The following is an 18209-nucleotide window of genomic DNA, read 5'->3' as shown; positions in this document are numbered from 1 at the left end:
GTCATAAAACAAATGAAAAAATTTTGCATATCTGAATATAAAAATATTAATTATTACATAAGTAAATATAAACAAAAATGAATAGAACATATAAACTGAATTTACAATAGCAGACTATCAGTATTATTATACAGATATAAAATAAATGAAAAAGAAGAAATGGTAGACCAAGAAAGCAGTGCCATGAGACCAGAAGAACAGGACTTTTGTCCTAAAATTCTTAAATTCATGATAGGAAGAATTTATTCATTTATTTTGAATTAATAATTCAATTAATAAATCATACATGCTTTAAATTGATCTTTATTTGTAATATAATTAGGGCGTTTGTTAAAGATGATAATTAGAAGATTAAGAAAGTGGAATGAATGATAAAGAGGAATGAAGCATAAGTTTTATTAAAAGATTCATTATAATTTGTATATTGACCTGTAAGCTTGGTGTCAGCAGTCTGCCATTACAGTTTCTCATAGGCAGGGCTTGACAAATATACTCACGTATTGAGTAGATTTTTCCAGTTGGTAAGTATTTGTAGACTGGACAAAATAGAATGTTTTTTATTTAATAAAAATTTTTATAAATGAAATATTTTTTAACTTTAAGAAACACAAATGCATCACCATAATCACTTTATGGAATTCCTTGGTATACTGGGGAATATCTTAAAAATAAAAGTGGAGGTCTTAGACAAGTACATTTTCTGATTGCTAAGTAGGATTTTGCATAATTTGTTGAGCCCTGCTCATAGGTTCAATTACTTTCCACAGTGGGTTTAATCTATCTGGTTAAGTGAATGAAATATTTAAATTGTAATTTCATTGACTTATTAATAAATTCAAGTTTAACTTCTAGTTAATATTTTTTCTGTTGAATTTATTCTGTAAAACATTACAAAACACTCAAATGTATATTTATAGAGACCTTTCTTGAATGTATGTATATATTAATATCTTAAAATAATTTTGTATTAATTTTTTTAAATTTATTTTTTTTAGGGAGACAGACAAGTAAGTTTTTGTTTAACTAATAATTATTTCTGAAAATACGAATATTAATAATACTTAATTTAAATATCTTAGAACTTAATCCTTATAATTTAAATCAAACAAAAAAAGTAAATGATTTTTGTCATTCTTTTTGCACTATACCAAGGTCTGTTCCAATCAAATTTAACCAAATTTTAGATAAAAAAAAAGAAACCCACCAATCTCTTACTATAGCAAATCCAATATAATAAACTCATTAACTATAACAAACTTAAAAGTTTAGTGAAAACTCCATTCATTAATGCTCTTTCTAAAGAAAATTCATTGCAATGTTTCACTTTATTTCTTTGATTCCTGTTGGTTTGTTATAGCAGAAGTTAACTATAGCAGAAAAAGTTTCCATAGAGATGAAATTTGCCAGTGATATTCTTAAACATACTAAACATTGCAAATCCAAGTTGTGCTATTATTTCTATCTTGAAAGCATGACTGCCAGTACTCTTCACCACTTTCTTCCTTCCGCCATAACAAGCAAATGTCCTCTGATACAAACTACAAATCATATTTTTGCAATAGACAAATAGAAAGATGGGTCGAATTTTTGGCAGGAGTAATTTACGCTCTTTTATATTTTCTCTCTCTATGACACTTTATAGTTAATAAATAACATAAAAAGGATTTACCTTATGTATATTTTATTTTTATTAGTATAAAATGTTTGCTTTAGTGTCGAGGGCATCTTCAGTACTTTCAAATTAAACAGCAAGAACACAAACTGGTATATTCAATATACCAGTTTGTGTTCTTGATGATGACACACACAAACTGCATGTATTTGATGAAGAGCATCGTGGGATGAGGAAACCAAGAAGAAACTCAAGTGGTACCATGGACATCTTCCTTGTTTATATGTATGGCCAAAATACCACAAAATGAATATTCCATTATGTCCTATGGTGGACTGCATTGGTTCTCTATGTTACAAAATTGCAAAACACCTTTCCAGATTGCTTTCACTGTTCACAGAAAAAACCCTCTTCATTTATCAAAAATAGTTCTCATTCTAAAGAAAAGATATCAGAGCTTTGTCTTTGTCCAGGTGATCATTTCAACTAGATATTGTGTCCTTATTTACACATGTTTACACATGAGGAAATTAAATGAAACATTTAATTTCCTCAAGCAAGATTTGTCATTCCTTCTGGCTATTTCACATACCAAAATAAACTTGACCAAAAAACCGGGGGCACATCAATGGGTAGGTCTCCCACCCTAACTAACTACTTCATAGAAAGATTTGAACAACATATACTGAATGGCATCCTTCCTAAAAGTGTCCTTATGGTACAGATATGTTGATGATGTGTTTTTGCAGTTTGGCATAGGTCCTGTACAGACCTACAAGAGTTTGTCAATAGATTAATACCTTTCACCATCATATCCATTTCACTCTTGAGTTAGAAGAGAACAATCAGATTGCCTTTTTAGATCTCTTATTTCATAAACCAGATAGTAACCTTCACTTCTTAGTATTCAGAAAAAAAAAACACATACTGGACTTTACATTCATCCTCTTTCACACCATCATAATTGCCAAAAATCTGGCACCATTAAGAATTTAGTTCATGGGGGTGCACTCTCTTTGCTCCACTGAATTGCTGCTCTCCCAAGAAATAAATCACACCATCTTCCATACTAATGGCTTTACCAAAACATACGTTAACAAGATAATACTTATAGAGTTTCCTCGTCATCTGCCTCCCATCAAAATAGTGATACAGAGATGGTCTAGTGTGTCACCATTCCCTATGTTAAAGGAGTCTCTCAGAAGGTAAGGCCAAACTACTTAGATCTGTTGGTCTACAAGTGTCCTTCCATCCTATCAACAAGATATCTATGTTTCTAGGCTCAGCTAAAGATAAACTTCTACCTTTAGTTCTCCTTGGAGTATATCGCATTCCTTGCCACTGTGGAGTATCATATTTTGGCCAAACAGGTACATCTACAGTTGTACATCATGATAAACATTTAGATTATGTTAAGTTCCATGAGCCACAGCAATTGGAACTTGCAGAGCATGCTATCACCACCAGACACGAATTCTTTAGAAGCAAGTAGAATCCATAAAAGTAAAATTTTTTGTAATGTTTATAAAAAGAGAGTTGTGAAACTTTGTACATTGTCCAAATCTAAATGGAAATGATGGACTTAAATTATCCCTCTTATGGGAAATAGTTCTTCACAAATTCCTGAATTAACTTAAATTTATATATTTTTATTTTTTTTATTTATTATTAAATCTTATTAAAGTTATTTTTACTAGAACCTTAATATAATTAGACCATGATGCTCTACATCACATACGTACATACATGTTCACACGTCATTGTCGAATATACTGGTTTCTGTTCTTGTTGTTTAATTTGAGAGTAGTACTAAAGATGCCCTTGATACTAGGGTGAAAATTTTATACTCATAAAAATATATACATAAGATAAATCCAATGTTATTTATTAATTATCATGGCTTACATTCTTATACATCAAGTTATACTTTATAATATTTTAACTTCAGAAAGATTTTGAAGAAAGATAAATATCATGATGGCAGCCAAAAGTTTTAGATGTTACTTAGAAAGCTTAGAAATGGTGGAAAATAACAGCTGGATTACTGCAAAAGTAGTTCAAGGATTGTAAAAGTGTTATAAAATCTAAATATAATGATATTCTGAATATGTGACATCTCATTTAAGCATTTTTCCATATAATTACTTGGAAAAATGATTAAATGAGAAAAGCAGTAACAAATGCAATTTAGGAACCACGTATGTTGAAATAGAAAAAGCCACCAGAAAGCTGAAATGCAGAAAAGCAGTAGGAGTAGATAATATTTTACTTGAAATACTGAAATAAATTGGTATAAATATTTTGCAGTGATATACTGTATAATCTCAAAGACTTATCAATTATACACACATTTACACAAGAATATTTTAATATTTGCCAAAGATTTCCATCTGAAAATAACAGACTATCTTCAGTGGCTACATAGGAACAGTTTTTAACAAGGTGGAATACCAACAATTGATCATTCAAAAGTAGAACGAGCCACGTGATGTTACATTGCTAAGCATTAGAGGAAAAATTTCATCAGAGTGATGATTAAATTATAGGTATTAATTCACAATTTAATATAATAATCTTAATTTATAAATAACATTAGACTAATGTAGGAATTAAAAGTCTCAATTAAAAAAAAAATCTTTTTGTAAATAATGTGTTATCTTGATTAAACTTTCCCATATTTTTGATAAGGATATACAGTCATTTTGATTCAAGTTAGGGTGTTGAAGTTCCATGATAAGGCTTCAGCGCTCTCTTTGAATAGGCATTCAAATTTATAGCGACATCTGTGTAGAAGGCATCTTGGACCAGAGGATGTTGTGGCTTGTCTCTATTCGGTGCTGAGCCAATCCAGACTTATTGGATTTGTTGTGCTGAATGTATGATTGATGTTCTTGAATTCTTTTTTCTATAGAGCATCCTGTTTGTCCAAAATAGGACAGATTGCAGTTACAAGGAACTTGATACACACCAAGCAGAGATATAGTTGAGCATTTATCTTTAGAAGAGGGGAAATAGATGGATATTTTGTTAATAGGTGTATAAGTGGCTGTTAAATCATATTTCTTCAGAATTCTTGAAATTGGTTCTGAAATCCTGGAAATATATGGAATTGGAACTCGACATATTGAATATCTGTTGTTCTGGATTGGATTGTAGGAATCGAACAGATGTTGTGTACTTTTTTCGGAAAAGCCATTTAATTTCATGTGATGTTTGATAGTTGAAAGTTCTTTCTGTAATTCGTGAGGAGTTGAACAATTAGTTCTAGCTCGTCAGATTAAACATCTCATGATTCCTGTTTTTTGATAAGGATGATGTGTAGATTGTTTGAGAATATAACGTCCAGTGAAAGTGGGTTTTCTGTAAACTGTTGTTGTTAGAATACCTGAAGGTGAACGGATGAGGAGGACGTCTAAAAAGGATAACTTGTTGTCTTTTTCAATCTCCATGATAAACTTAATACGAGGATGTAAGGAATTGATTCTGGCTAAAAAGAAAGGTAAGGAATCTCTGTTATGAGACCAGCCTGAAAAGATGTCGTCTATATATCGCACCCAAAAGGATGGTTGAGGGAATATAGATGAAAACAAGACGTCTTCTAAATGTTCTAAATAAAAGTTGGCTAGAGCAGGTGAAAGTGGACTTCCCATGGCTGTTCCTTCCACTTGGTTGTAGAATTTGTTTTGACACAAGAAATATCCAGAGTGCATCACGAAATCAAATAATTTATTTGATTTCGTGTGTCTTGTGGGAAGATGTCAGCAAGTAATTGTAAAGTCTCTTTGAGAGGTACATTTAGTATATAGAGATTCTACATCGAAGCTCACCATAAGATCAGTAGGTTGTAATGAGATGTATTTTTTAATTTATTTAGGAAATCCGAAGAGTTTTTCAAAAAAGAGCGTGATTTGCCTATATATGATTTCAATGATTTCGCTAAATATTTGGCTATGCGATAAGTAGGCGAATCAATACAGTTCACTATAGGACAAAGAGGAATATCTGTCTTGTGGATTTTAGGTAGACCATAAAATCTAGGAGGTCTTGCGAAATGTGTTTTTAGCCTTTCTATCATGTCTGCATACAAACTTATTACCTCATCTAGATGGGAATTTAATTTCTTCAGTTGCCTGTTTGTGGGATCATGATTAAGTTCTTGGTATGTTGAGTGATCTTGAAGTGAAAGAGAAATTTTTCTTCTATAGTTTGAAGAATCCATAAGGCAACTGAAGAAATTAAATTCCCTTTTAGATGAGGTGATAAGTTTGGATGCAGACATTTTTGACACTTTTCGTCTTCACAATATCTAACAATGTTCTTAAATCTTTTGCTACCGGATTTATACCACCACTCAGGTCATTTGTTCCCACCATAAATATTATTATTATTATTATTATTACCACGGGCTACTCCAGGAGTCCTTAGACTCATCGAGGGAGGCCCTAAACATCATGTTCACACAGCTGTTCAACATTCTCACAGTATCTATCATACCTTGCCTTGAACTCGCTCACTGTCATAGCACCCACAACAGACTCTGGCAGCTTATTCCACTCATTTACCACTCTAAAAGTAAAGAACCCAGCTCTAACACTCCTGCTAACCACGCTCTTGCCCAGCTTCCATGGGTGTCCCCTAGTTCTCCCACCACCAGTCCTGATCTCAAAAATATCATCTGAATTAATCCTATAGAATCCTTTTAGCAATTTGAATGTCTCAATCATATCTCCCCTTTTTCGCCTATCAACTAGTTTCTGCAACCCACAAATCTTCAACCTGTTCTCATATGGTGCATTCCATAGACCTGCTATCATCTTAATCACTCGCCTCTGGATCCTCTCAACCTCCTCCCCATCAAGAAGGAACCGAGGTGACCAAATCTGGGCACAGTAGTCGAGATGAGGTCTTATCAGGGCTCGGTACAGAGGTACAATAACTTGTTTTTCTCTGCTCGTCAAGGTATTTTTCAACAACCAAGTGAGTTGATGAGCTGATTTAGCTACTTTCACAATGTGCCCCCTAAACTTCATCTCCCTATCCACCAACACTCCCAAGTCCCTGGCCTCATCAATCTCTTGGAGTACAGTTCCACCAATGTGGTATACTGCTGCTAATCTTTTCGCTCCGAAATGCATAACCCTACATTTTGTCACATTAAATTGACATCCATTCTCCTTAGTCCAGAACTCCAATCTATCTAAGTCATCTTGCAAGACTTTGACATCTTCTGCATTCACTATCGCCCTACCCAACTTTGCGAAAAATATTATCTTGTCTGCTTCAAGGCCTCACTTTATTGCTAAATCCACTCTTTCAGTTATCACCACCAGCCAAGCACTCCTCAGACATACCACTCTCCATACCCTTAATCATAGAATCACTATATATCTTACCATTCTTAATTCCATTCAAGTCCACACAAGCGTCACTCATGGACTCATTTTCTATGCTATTCAGCATGACTCTCCCAGTTTCATTACTCAATGCTCTTTTACTTACCCCCAATGCTCACGACATCATGTTTCTTCTAGACCTCTTGTGGTTTTATTTTGTTGACTCCCAATCACTTTCATACTATTTATTACTGCATCATTCACCAAAGACTCACCAATACGTAATCCTGTTCTAGTTACTTCAGATAATATACATTCCATTACACACACTATACATTCCAAATATACATTCCACACACTACTCTGAACTGCCATTCCCTAACTAAACTCTGGCTCTACAAAATATGGTTCTCTTTTATAAAACTGTTATTTAAAAAATACAATTATCTTACCAAGACAAGTCTCTAACTTGTCTTGGCAAGATAATTGTCGTATGAGTGCATTGTGAAAAGTGAGTCTAGCTCCACATTTAGTGTTACCCGCTTCCTTGTTTTCACAAATTTTATTCTTTGTCATCATCATCGTCATCAAATTCCTGCCATGTACCCTCAAGGGTTGTACAGGATATGATAGTACTACATGAAAAAAATTACATCATTACTAACTCCCTATCTACAATTTTCCTCCAAATCAGTCTGTTACTTGTTAAGACTCCAACATTATCAGATCTTATATTTCTATCGTCTAAGGCACTTTGTACCGCATCAATCCACCTATATCTTGCTCTTCCTTTGGGTCATTTTGCTGCCAACCTGGCAGAGAACACTTGTTTTACTAATCTTTCCTCGCCCATTCTGTTTAGGTGACCATACCACCTGAGATTAGCTCTGCTAACGCATTCCTGAATGCTGACAATGTCAAGTTCTTTCCTGATATCCTCATTTTTAATATGATATTGCCATTGATGCCATCTGTTCACGCCTATAATCTTTCTCAGGACTCTCATATCTGCTGTCTCTAGTCTTTGGCAAAGTGCTTTACTTCTGACCCAGCTCTCAGATCCATAAGTCAAAATTAGTTCGAATACTGTCTTGTATACAGCTAATTTAGTGTTCCGACTAATTTCTCTCTTATTCCATATGAATTTATTCAATTGACTTCCCACCATACCAGCTTTGCTGATTCTGTTGTCTATTTCTATATTTAATTTACGATCTTCAGTAAAAATCATGCCTAAGTAGCTGAAATGTTTTACTTGTTCCACAGGTTCTCCATTCACAACACAGTTGACATTTTCAATGATTCTGTCTATTTTCAATGTCTTTGTTTTTATTGCTGACCTTCATACCACATCTATTACAACAGCTATTCAGTTTAGTCAGAGAATCTTGCAGACTTGTAGCGGATTTATTTAGAAGTATAACATCATCTGCATAAAGCAAAGAGCTGACATTAACATCTCCAATTTTGATATCATGTTTAATACCACTTTCCTTCATAATGTGATCTATATAGATAATGAATAGCAGAGGGGATAATGTACATCCGTGTCTCACACCAGATTTAACATTAAACCATCTTCCTGTACATCCTTCAATTCTAACTGCTGACTTACAACTCAAATAAAGACTAAGTATTGCTTGATATAATGCCCCATTGACACCATATAACTGCAGCGTATTGAATAGCTTCTCTCTTGGCACCTTGTCATATGCCTTTTCCAAATCAACAAAACTTAAATACAGATCTTTGTTATATTCCCATGCTTTCTCGACTATTTGTTGTAAAGTGAAGATCTGATCCTGACAGACTCTATTTGGCCTGAATCCAGCGTATTCTTCACCAAGCTTTTCTTCCACAATTCTTCTCAACCGTTTCTCAAGTATACTTGCATAGATCTTGCCAGGAACAATCAGTAGGGAAATACCTCTGGAATTCTCACATTCAATTTTATTTTCCTTTTTATATATTGATACTATGAGAGCTCTACTCCAATCATCAGGAATTTGACCCTCTGTCCAGGCTTTCTGAACTATGCAGTGCAGCCACTGTAAGACTCTTATGCCACCATACTTCAGCATTTCTGGTCGAATATCATCTACTCCTGCTGCCTTTCCACATTTCAAGCCTTTGATGGCTTTTTCTACTTCAAATATGGATATGTATTCCTGACTGCATGCCTGGTCAGTGTTTTTTTACCACTGTGCTATCATCACTGCTTGTTTCATTTAGCAGTTTTTCAAAGTAATTACTCCATACTTCAAGGATATCTTTTTCTCTTGTTTTCATGTCACCTTTATCATCTCTAACTCCTTTTACAGCACTCTTTCCTCCATTCCTAAGCTTCTTCAACAACCTCCAGAATATTTTGCCACGCTCATGATATTTATTTTCTATATTCTTGCCAAAGTCCTCCCATGACTTTTGTTTAGCTAGTTTTGCACAGTGTTTAGCATTCTTGCATTTGTCTCTATATGCTCTATGAGCACAAGCTGACTTATTTGACAGAAACTTTTGATATGCTTTCTTCTTTTCCTTCACTGCCTCTTTAACTTCCTGTGTCCACCAGGGAGTTCTGATTTTTTTATCCTTGCAGACAACCTCACCACATGCCTCTCTGGCTGAATCAATCAATGTTTTCTTCAGAGTTTGCCATTGAATCTCCAACTTTTGATTCCTGTTCTCAAACTCTTTCATTTTTTCTTCAATAATCTTTGTGTATTTTAGTCTACAGTTCACATCTGAGAGCTGCTCAACTTTTATTCGCTTTAAAACTTTCTTGCATGTTATTCTTTTCAATATGAAATTCAATTTTATCCTGCTCAAGACTAAATAGTGATCACTTCCAATTTCAAATCCTCTGTACACTGGTGTCCTGCACCAGGGAGAAAACATTTCCATCAACAATAACATAGTCAATGAGACTTTTCTTATTCCTTGCCTGTTCTCTCCATGTGAATTTGTGCACATTTTTATGTTGGAACATGGTGTTAGTAATAACCAGTCCATGTCCTGAGCAGAAATCCAACAGATATTTGCCATTATTAATAGCTTTGCTCTTTTCTCCAAATTTTCCCAAGATTAGTCTCGTATTTAGTGTTGAATACTATGTCTACTCCTTCTTTTCCTTGATTGTCATTGCCTGAATATAACATTTTGTATTTATTGCTCAGAAAGATCTCACCAGTTTTGATCTTTTTTGTTTCAGTCACCCCTATTATGTCGATCTGGTACTTATCTAATTCCTCAGCTAGCTCCATTTCTTTGCCATTCAGGCTCTTTACGTTGATAGTACCGATCTTTAACTCTTGTGATGTTGAGTTGGGGTTTGTTTTCAGATTTGTTCCAGTAGCTGACTTTTCGCTGTTCGTCCTGGTTCTCTGGCAAAAACAACGGGGGCCTTGTTTAACCGGGCGACGCCCCAGCCGGCATGAAATATTGTCATGTTGTACCATCATTTTTTATTTTGGTTTAACCAATAAGAATACAATTTGGTCGGCTAAATCCCAAATTGCCAGCCCATCCTTGTTCATTCAGTATCCAAGTAGATACCCAACAGGGTGCACCACAAGAAGGTGAGGATTGGACATTAGGTCAGAAGTCCTGGTCGGTTTTCTGCATTCCTTTAAAGGCTATGTGGAGGTCTCCTCTCAGTTATACAGCTTTGACCCTTAAGCACCCCTTATTATTTGTCTCTTCCCTGTTAAATTATTATTTATGGATAATTTATATAAATTCACTCTTCATTATGAACAATTCATGAAAGAAAACACAAATGGAATTGTGATGAGTTCTGTTATGGCATACATTTTAAACACACCATAAAGGAAAGTTTATTTCTGTTTAATTACATGGTGAGGTATATTGAAATTTAAAAAATGTATTATTTTGTTTTGTCAACATAACATTTTTTAACATCACCTGTAGCAATATCAGTATAAAGTAGACAGCTTAGCGATTAAACTTTTTTCTGGCTAGTAGATTTAAGTTGTATTTCTGGAGTCATGCACGTGCACACACACACTTTTTTTTTTTCTTGAGGATGTTTAATAATAGAAAGTTGAAATTATATACACTATACACCAAGAAATAAGTAAACATGCACCACTTCTCCACAAAGTCTCCAAATTTATTGATGCACTTGTCCCAATAGATCAGTTTATCAATACCATTACTGAAGAAGTCCATGATGCACACACCCAGTAACCAACAGCATATAGCCTGATGAACTTCCTCATTCATAGTGAAATATGAATGAATCCATATTTCACTAATGATGAGGAAGTAATGAAATACCTTTTCCAGAAAGTTGTTTCTTGAGGAGAAGGAGGGAGGGGGGCAAACAAATGAAAGTCTGAAGGTGCTAAGTTTGGGCTCTACTGGGGTAAGATGTGGCAGAGTTTCCCACTGATTACAGCACAACCACTCACAACTGGTGTGTGTTGAGTAGCCTTGTTGTGCACCAAAATCATAGCACTTGTCAGGACTCCTGGTCATTTGCATTGAATGTTGGCTTTCAGTTTGCCCAGTTGCACAGTAAAGTTTTGCATTGATTATTCCACCCTTCAGCAAGAAGTCAACCAACAGAATGCCTTGGTGATTCCATAACCCTGTGATGATGACTTTTTTGGACAGTAAGAACAATTTTGAATTTTTTGCATGCAGGAGATTGTGGATGTTTACAGGTCATGGAGTCTAGTTTGCTCTCCGATGTAAAGTGATGAATCCCGCATTTCATCTATGCAACTAGGCAAGTGAGAAAATCCTTGCCTTTGTCGCTGTATCATAACAGATTCTCCAGACACATTCCCTTGCATGTTGCCTTGTGCTCTTCTGACAATAGTCAGGGCACCTAGTGGGAGCACACCTTTTGAAAGCTAAGGACATTGTGAACAATTTTAGAAACAGTGGACTGACTCACTCAAATTCACCACTTGTGCAATTTCAGACAGTTTTGCTGGTCTTCATGAATGCTGTGTATGGCAAAAAGCTGATGTCAAAGAAGCAGGTGTCTTTTCATTGCACTGAAAAACACACCTGCTTCTTTGATGTACGTCACCTTTTTGCTATACACAGTAATCAGTTCATGGTCAATGTCACTTGGTGAAGCCCATTTTGCTTGCAAAACATGAATAACTTCACAGACACCTATTTTGGATCACACTCACCCTGCAGCTGGAATTAGTTGTGAGGCAACAATAGCACAACATTGCAGTGGCTGTCTTTTTGAACGTTATTAAGGTCTATCTGTCCACCATGTTTTATCTCATTTCCTTTCATCGTTATTAAGAAAAAAAAAATTACCTTACTTTTTGGAAATCCCTCATGTGCATATATATATATATATAGACTACATTTATGTAATTAATACTCTGATTTAAAATCAACATGTTGCCATATTATAAATTACATTAGAAAGCTGTTTCTTTCTGCTTTGCTTTATTTTATTTTATTTATTATTATTATTATTTAATTTTTATTTGATTCTTAGAGTCATACCAGATCATCAGTGGGAGATAAACAATAACAAAAAGAATGGTGGTAAGTTAAATCAAATAATCCATTAGATTATTTGCAATTTTTATTTTATTTGATAATTAAATTTGATACGTGCAAATGGTGATGTTTTAATTCCTTGAAAATTACATAAGTGTACTCTGTATTACATTATGTCATGCTTGAAAAAATTCATTTTGCACTAAAATTGTCTTTGCTCTTCCTTCAAGTATGCTCTTCTCACATGTCATCTTCGCTGGCCATACAGGATTAATTTTTTCTTGCTTGCATTTGATTGATTGATTATTGTAATCTGTGTTTTCCATAACTATGCTAACCTGGTTGGCTGAGTGGTTAGCATATCTGCTCACCAGCCAAAAGGCTGCAGGTTCAAATCCTGCTGTGGGCACAGATGTTTGTGATTGTCTGTGAAAATACTAGTAGTGGTGGGCAGCTGTAGTTAGTGGATTTGAGGGTGGAGAGAGAGCTGTAGAGTAGGTGCCATCCCTTGATGAGTCTTTGGGCTCATTGGAGATGTTACATAATAATAATAAAGAATTAAATTAGCAGAATTTGCTAACATTGTAAATAACTTATTTAATATGAGCAGAATCTTCAGTCTCATTTTAAGACCATTTTCAGTGCATACAGTTAAAGAGAGAAAATAAAATAGAATAATAATCATTGAAGCTTATAGTGCATGTTATAATACACAATCTTTATCAAAATTGGGAAAGTTTTAGCCAGTCATTTCTATTTAGGTTCAGATGATGAATATGGGCTTCACAGCTTTATTCATACAATCTTTCTAATAAAAATTGGGATTTGTGTAAAACTTTAGTCTTGTTCCAATGAATCCTGTATTTAGTAGACATGGCATGACCTGACCTGACCTGACAGACCTGACCTACCAGAATCATGGAGCTGATAATTTTGATGTCCTTCCAAATATATTTGAGCAGACTGACCTGTCTATCCATAACATGGGAGATTGTATGAGCAAGGAATTCTTTAAACTCCTAGAAGTCTATTGAGCTTCTCGGACATGCCTTTGACATATGAAATGGAGATTCTAGAAACTTTCTGAAGGACTGGAATAAAGGCCAAAGTTATCATAACTTTGTTGATATTGGAGTTGTTGCCATTGGAGATGACAATAGCTCTAATAAAAGACCTGTTTCTTAAAATAGAATCAGTGGATCATAAGGAGTGTGTATAATACACTAGTTTGATAATACTCATGATAAACTTAAGATAATTATGAGAATCTCAGCATCAATATACCTCTTCTTACTTGTTTTCTTTCCATATACAGTGGTATCTCGCTAATCCGAACCAATAAAAACCGTGCTCGTTCGGATTAGCGAAAAGTTCAGATTAGCGAATTTTCCCCCAAGAGACATCAATTACTAGCATTTAAGACAAAAATAATCAGATTGTAATGGTACATCAATTTAATTCTGTAGGTGACATGAAAACAGGAGAAAAAGATATCCTTGAAGTATGCAGAAATTACTTCGAAAAATCGCTAAATGAAAGCAGTGATAGCACACTGGTAAAAAACGCTCAACAGGCATACAGTCAGGAATACATATCCATACTTGAAGTAGAAAAAGCCATCAAAGGCTTGAAATGTGGAAAGGCAGCAGGAGTAGATGATATTCGACCAGAAATGCTCAAGTATGGTGGTATAAGAGTCTTACAGTGGGTGCATTGCATAGTTCAGAAAGCCTGGACAGAGGGACGAATTCCCAATGATTGGAGTAGAGCTCTAATAGTGCCCATATATAAAAAGGGAAATAAAACTGAATGTAAGAATTACAGAGGTATTTCTCTACTGAGTATTCCTGGAAAGATCTATGCGATCTTCGTGAAGAACAAGCTGGATTCAGGCCAAATAGAGACTGTCAGGATCAGATCTTCACTTTATGACAAATAGTCGAGAAAGCATGGGAATATAACAAAGATCTGTATTTAAGTTTTGTCGATTTGGTAAAGGCATATGACAAGGTGCCAAGAGAGAAGCTATTCAATACGCTACAGTTATACGGTGTCAATGGGGCATTATATCAAGCAATACTTAGTCTGTATTTGAGTTGTAAGTCGGCAGTTAGAATTGAAGGATGTACAGGAAGATGGTTTAATGTTAAATCTGGTGTGAGACAAGGATGTACATTATCCCTGCTGTTATTCATTATCTATATGGATCACATTATGAAGGAAAGTGGTATTAAACATGATATCAGAATTGGAGATGTTAATGTCAGCTCTTTGCTTTATGCGGATGATGTTATACTTCTGAATAAATCTGATACAAGTTTGCAAAATTCCCTGACTAAATCGAGTAACTGTTGTAATAGATATGGTATGAAGGTCAGCATTAAAAAGACAAAGACAATGAAAATAGGTAGAATTGTTGAAAATGTCAACTGTGTTGTGAACAGGGAACCTGTGGAACAAGTAAACATTTGAGCTACTTAGGCACGATTTTTATTGAAGATGGTAAATTAAACATGAAAATAGACAACAGAACTAACAAAGCTGGTATGGTAGGAAGTCAATTGAATAAATTCATATAGAATAAGAGAGTAATTAGTCGGAACGCTAAATTAGCTGTATACAAGACAGTGTTCAAACCTGTTTTAACTTATGAATCTGAGAGCTGGGTTAGAAGTAAAACACTTGACCAAAGACTAGAGACCGCAGATATAAGAGTCCTGAGAAAGATTAGAAGTGTGAACAGATGGCATCAATGGCAGTATCATATTAAAAATGAGGATATTAGGAAAGAACTTGACATTGTTGGCATCCAGGAGTGCATTAGCAGAGCTAATCTCAGGTGGTATGGTCACTTAAACAGAATGGGTGAAGAAAGATTAGCAAAACAAGTGTTCTCTGCCAGGTTGGCAGCAAAACGATCCAGAGGAAGACCAAGATATAGGTAGATCGATACGGTACAATGTGCCATAGACGATAGAAATATAAGATCTGATAATGTTGGAGTCTTGACAAGTAACAGACTGATTTGGAGGAAAATTGTATATAGGAAGTTAGTAATGATGTAAATTTTTCATGTACTATCATATCCTGTACACCCCTTGAGGGTACATGTCAGGAATTTGATGATAATGATGATGAATAAATGAAGTAACTGATAGAAAAAAGCTACTGTACTGTAATGTAAAACTTAAAAAATAATATAGAACACAAATTTATTTAGGTAAAAAATTTAATTTGTATGTACCTGTATTGTTGAGGATTCTGATTTAATAAAATTTCATAGTTCAATACGTAACTTAATTTGCAAAAAAATATCACTTTCTTGTACACAAAATAACACGAAACATTTTTTTAATTTCTTTGTAAAAAAGTTACTGATTTTCTTTTGCTTCTTGGAAGCTAAACCTTTTTTGAATGCTTCTTCTTGTAGCTGCATTAGCAACAGAATTTGTGGAATGGCGTGTCATTCTGCTTAGCACATTCTATACACATATTAAAACTGTCAGCTGCATCTTCATGTTTTACTTTTTTTTTCTTCGAGTTCTTCATCATCATCATCATCTTCTAATTCATTCTCTAGCATCATATTTATAATTTCAGTATCTGATTTGATTTCAAATTCACTTTGGGTTCTACCTGTAATCCATTCGGTAATATCTGTTTGTGAAATTTCAACATCTAGATTTTATTTTTAACCAAATTATGCATGTTTTGAATTTCCTCTTTTTGTGTATATTTGTGATTCATGCCGACTATACAGTATGCTTCATGTTTGCTTTTTTATACTGTACAGTATAAAAAAGCAAATGTGAACACACAATAAATCAAAATAGGCCTACAGTATAACCATACATTCATACTGTTGATTGTATGGTTATACAATACAATACTGTTGATTGTATTGTATAACCATACAATCAACAGTATGAAAGAAATGCTGTACGGTAATAATAATAAAATAAATAATAATAATTAAAATAATATTATTAAATAAAAATAATAGTACACAAAATAATAATATGTAATAAATAAAACTTTTTTTTCTTTCAAACCGCAGTTGGGATTACTGGAGGGATCGGACTAAAGAGGTCCGGATTAGTGAGATACCACTATACTAAAAGTTGAAGACTGCCATTAGGTTGTCTTTGGATGAAGACATACAGGAATGGAAGGCACTTTTCCTTTATCCTTAGATGGACTTAATTAATTCTATGAATCAATGGTTCCAAACTGCAAAAATATCGAGGCACTCACAGAAGTTTTTTTTTTTTTTTTGGCAGGAAAACGGGGGGGAGGTTAAAATAGTAAATATATGCTGTTCTAAATCTTCTATAAAATAGTTAGCTAGGGTGGGAGATAGGCAAACTCATTACAGTTCCTTCAATTTGTTTATATAATATATTTTAATAGGAAAAGTATATCCTGTATTTATAACAAAAGTGAACAAGTTTACAATATCTGAAGGATGATCATTACATAGTAACTCGAATGTATTTGTAAGAAAGATATTTGTAAAGAGTGAAATCATATCAAAACTAATTAAAAGGTCTTTCAGAAATCACATAATTCCTGAAATCTGAGTTTTTAACTCATGTTGGAGAGAACTTTTAAGAGATGTTTTCAAGGTTTGGATAATCAATAGAATCTACAGTAGGTCTCAAAGGAATATTTTCTTTGTCAGTTTTTGGCAGGCCATAAACTTTGGGAGTTCTAACATGATAAACTCAATTCTTGTTGATTGTACTTTGTCTAGAAGGTTATTTAATTAATTTATTTGTGATGGTCTAGGGCAGGGGTTCTCAGCCTTTTTGTTTCCTAGAGCACATTCTAAAATACCGATAGGGCGACGGGCACCATCTATTTTTTCAAGCATATTTTTTGAATTCGTTTGTTAAATGAATACATACAAAGTTTACATTATAATCAAATGTTTTATTACTTAAAAGTTTACATTATATAAAAATTTAAATATATATATGTAAGTTAGTGTGATCTTTGGCATTGCATTTCATTGGCCAGTGCTTCATAATTAGGAGAATATGATGATATTCCAGTTCTTAAACTGGAATGAACAACTTTGAATGCGCATCTACTTTACATTGTATGCGTTTAATACTCGTCATGTGTCATTAACGCATGCGTCATATAGCATGCCATGAATTGTTGCGTGATTATTTCAAACTATATGGTACACGGTTGAACAGCGGCGGACACACACAAATTGGTCGATGAGCGCCATGGTGCCCGCGGGCATAGGGTTGGGAACCTCTGGTCTAGGGTCTCTGGTGATGCTCAATATGTAGAATAATAACATTATACTGTGAGATTCTGATAATAATCGTTTCTATTCTTGTTATGCCTAAAAGATGATAGACCTAAAATTTCATTTGTATGTTACTTGGCTTGAGAAGATATACAGATTTAAATAAAATAAAAGCTCAAAACAGATTCTACTTGTAGTAGGATAAGGAATAAAAGCATTATAAAAAGCCTTTATGAATATTGAACAAGAAATTGATATTGGAAATTGTTTTTGGAACTGTGGCAAGATCTAAAACCTTCAGATACCACTGAAATCCCACTCAATACCCCCATTTTAGAAGCATCAGTATCGTTGAAATTGTTTATAATAATTTCATTGTCTTTTCTTTGAATTCTAATAATTACTGATTAATCTCTCCTTCATTCAATATCTTGTATTATAATGTGCTATACTTTTCAATTGTTATTCCATTTTATCTCTTGAACTATATGCACTGAAAGCAGTT

At 34.1% G+C, this 18209-nt stretch overlaps 1 protein-coding gene across 1 annotated transcript in view; it reads left to right on the top strand.

Annotated features, from left to right (window-relative positions):
- The window catches only part of LOC150105739 (BBSome complex member BBS7-like), a 320423-nt gene that overhangs the window by 125797 nt on the left and 176417 nt on the right, over window positions 1-18209 (top strand). Inside the window, exon 9 of the mRNA XM_090395048.1 lies at window positions 12437-12486. Within this exon, the coding sequence (XP_090251174.1) occupies window positions 12437-12486 (50 nt within the window). The remainder of the gene's footprint in view (window positions 1-12436; window positions 12487-18209) is intronic.

The sequence above is a fragment of the Typopeltis vanoorti genome, chromosome 6 (genome assembly GCF_054136105.1).
Source record: "Typopeltis vanoorti isolate ZY-2024b chromosome 6, IOZ_Tvanoo_1.0, whole genome shotgun sequence".
Lineage (NCBI taxonomy): Eukaryota > Metazoa > Arthropoda > Arachnida > Uropygi > Thelyphonidae > Typopeltis > Typopeltis vanoorti.
This window is presented reverse-complemented; position numbering and strand designations above follow the sequence as displayed.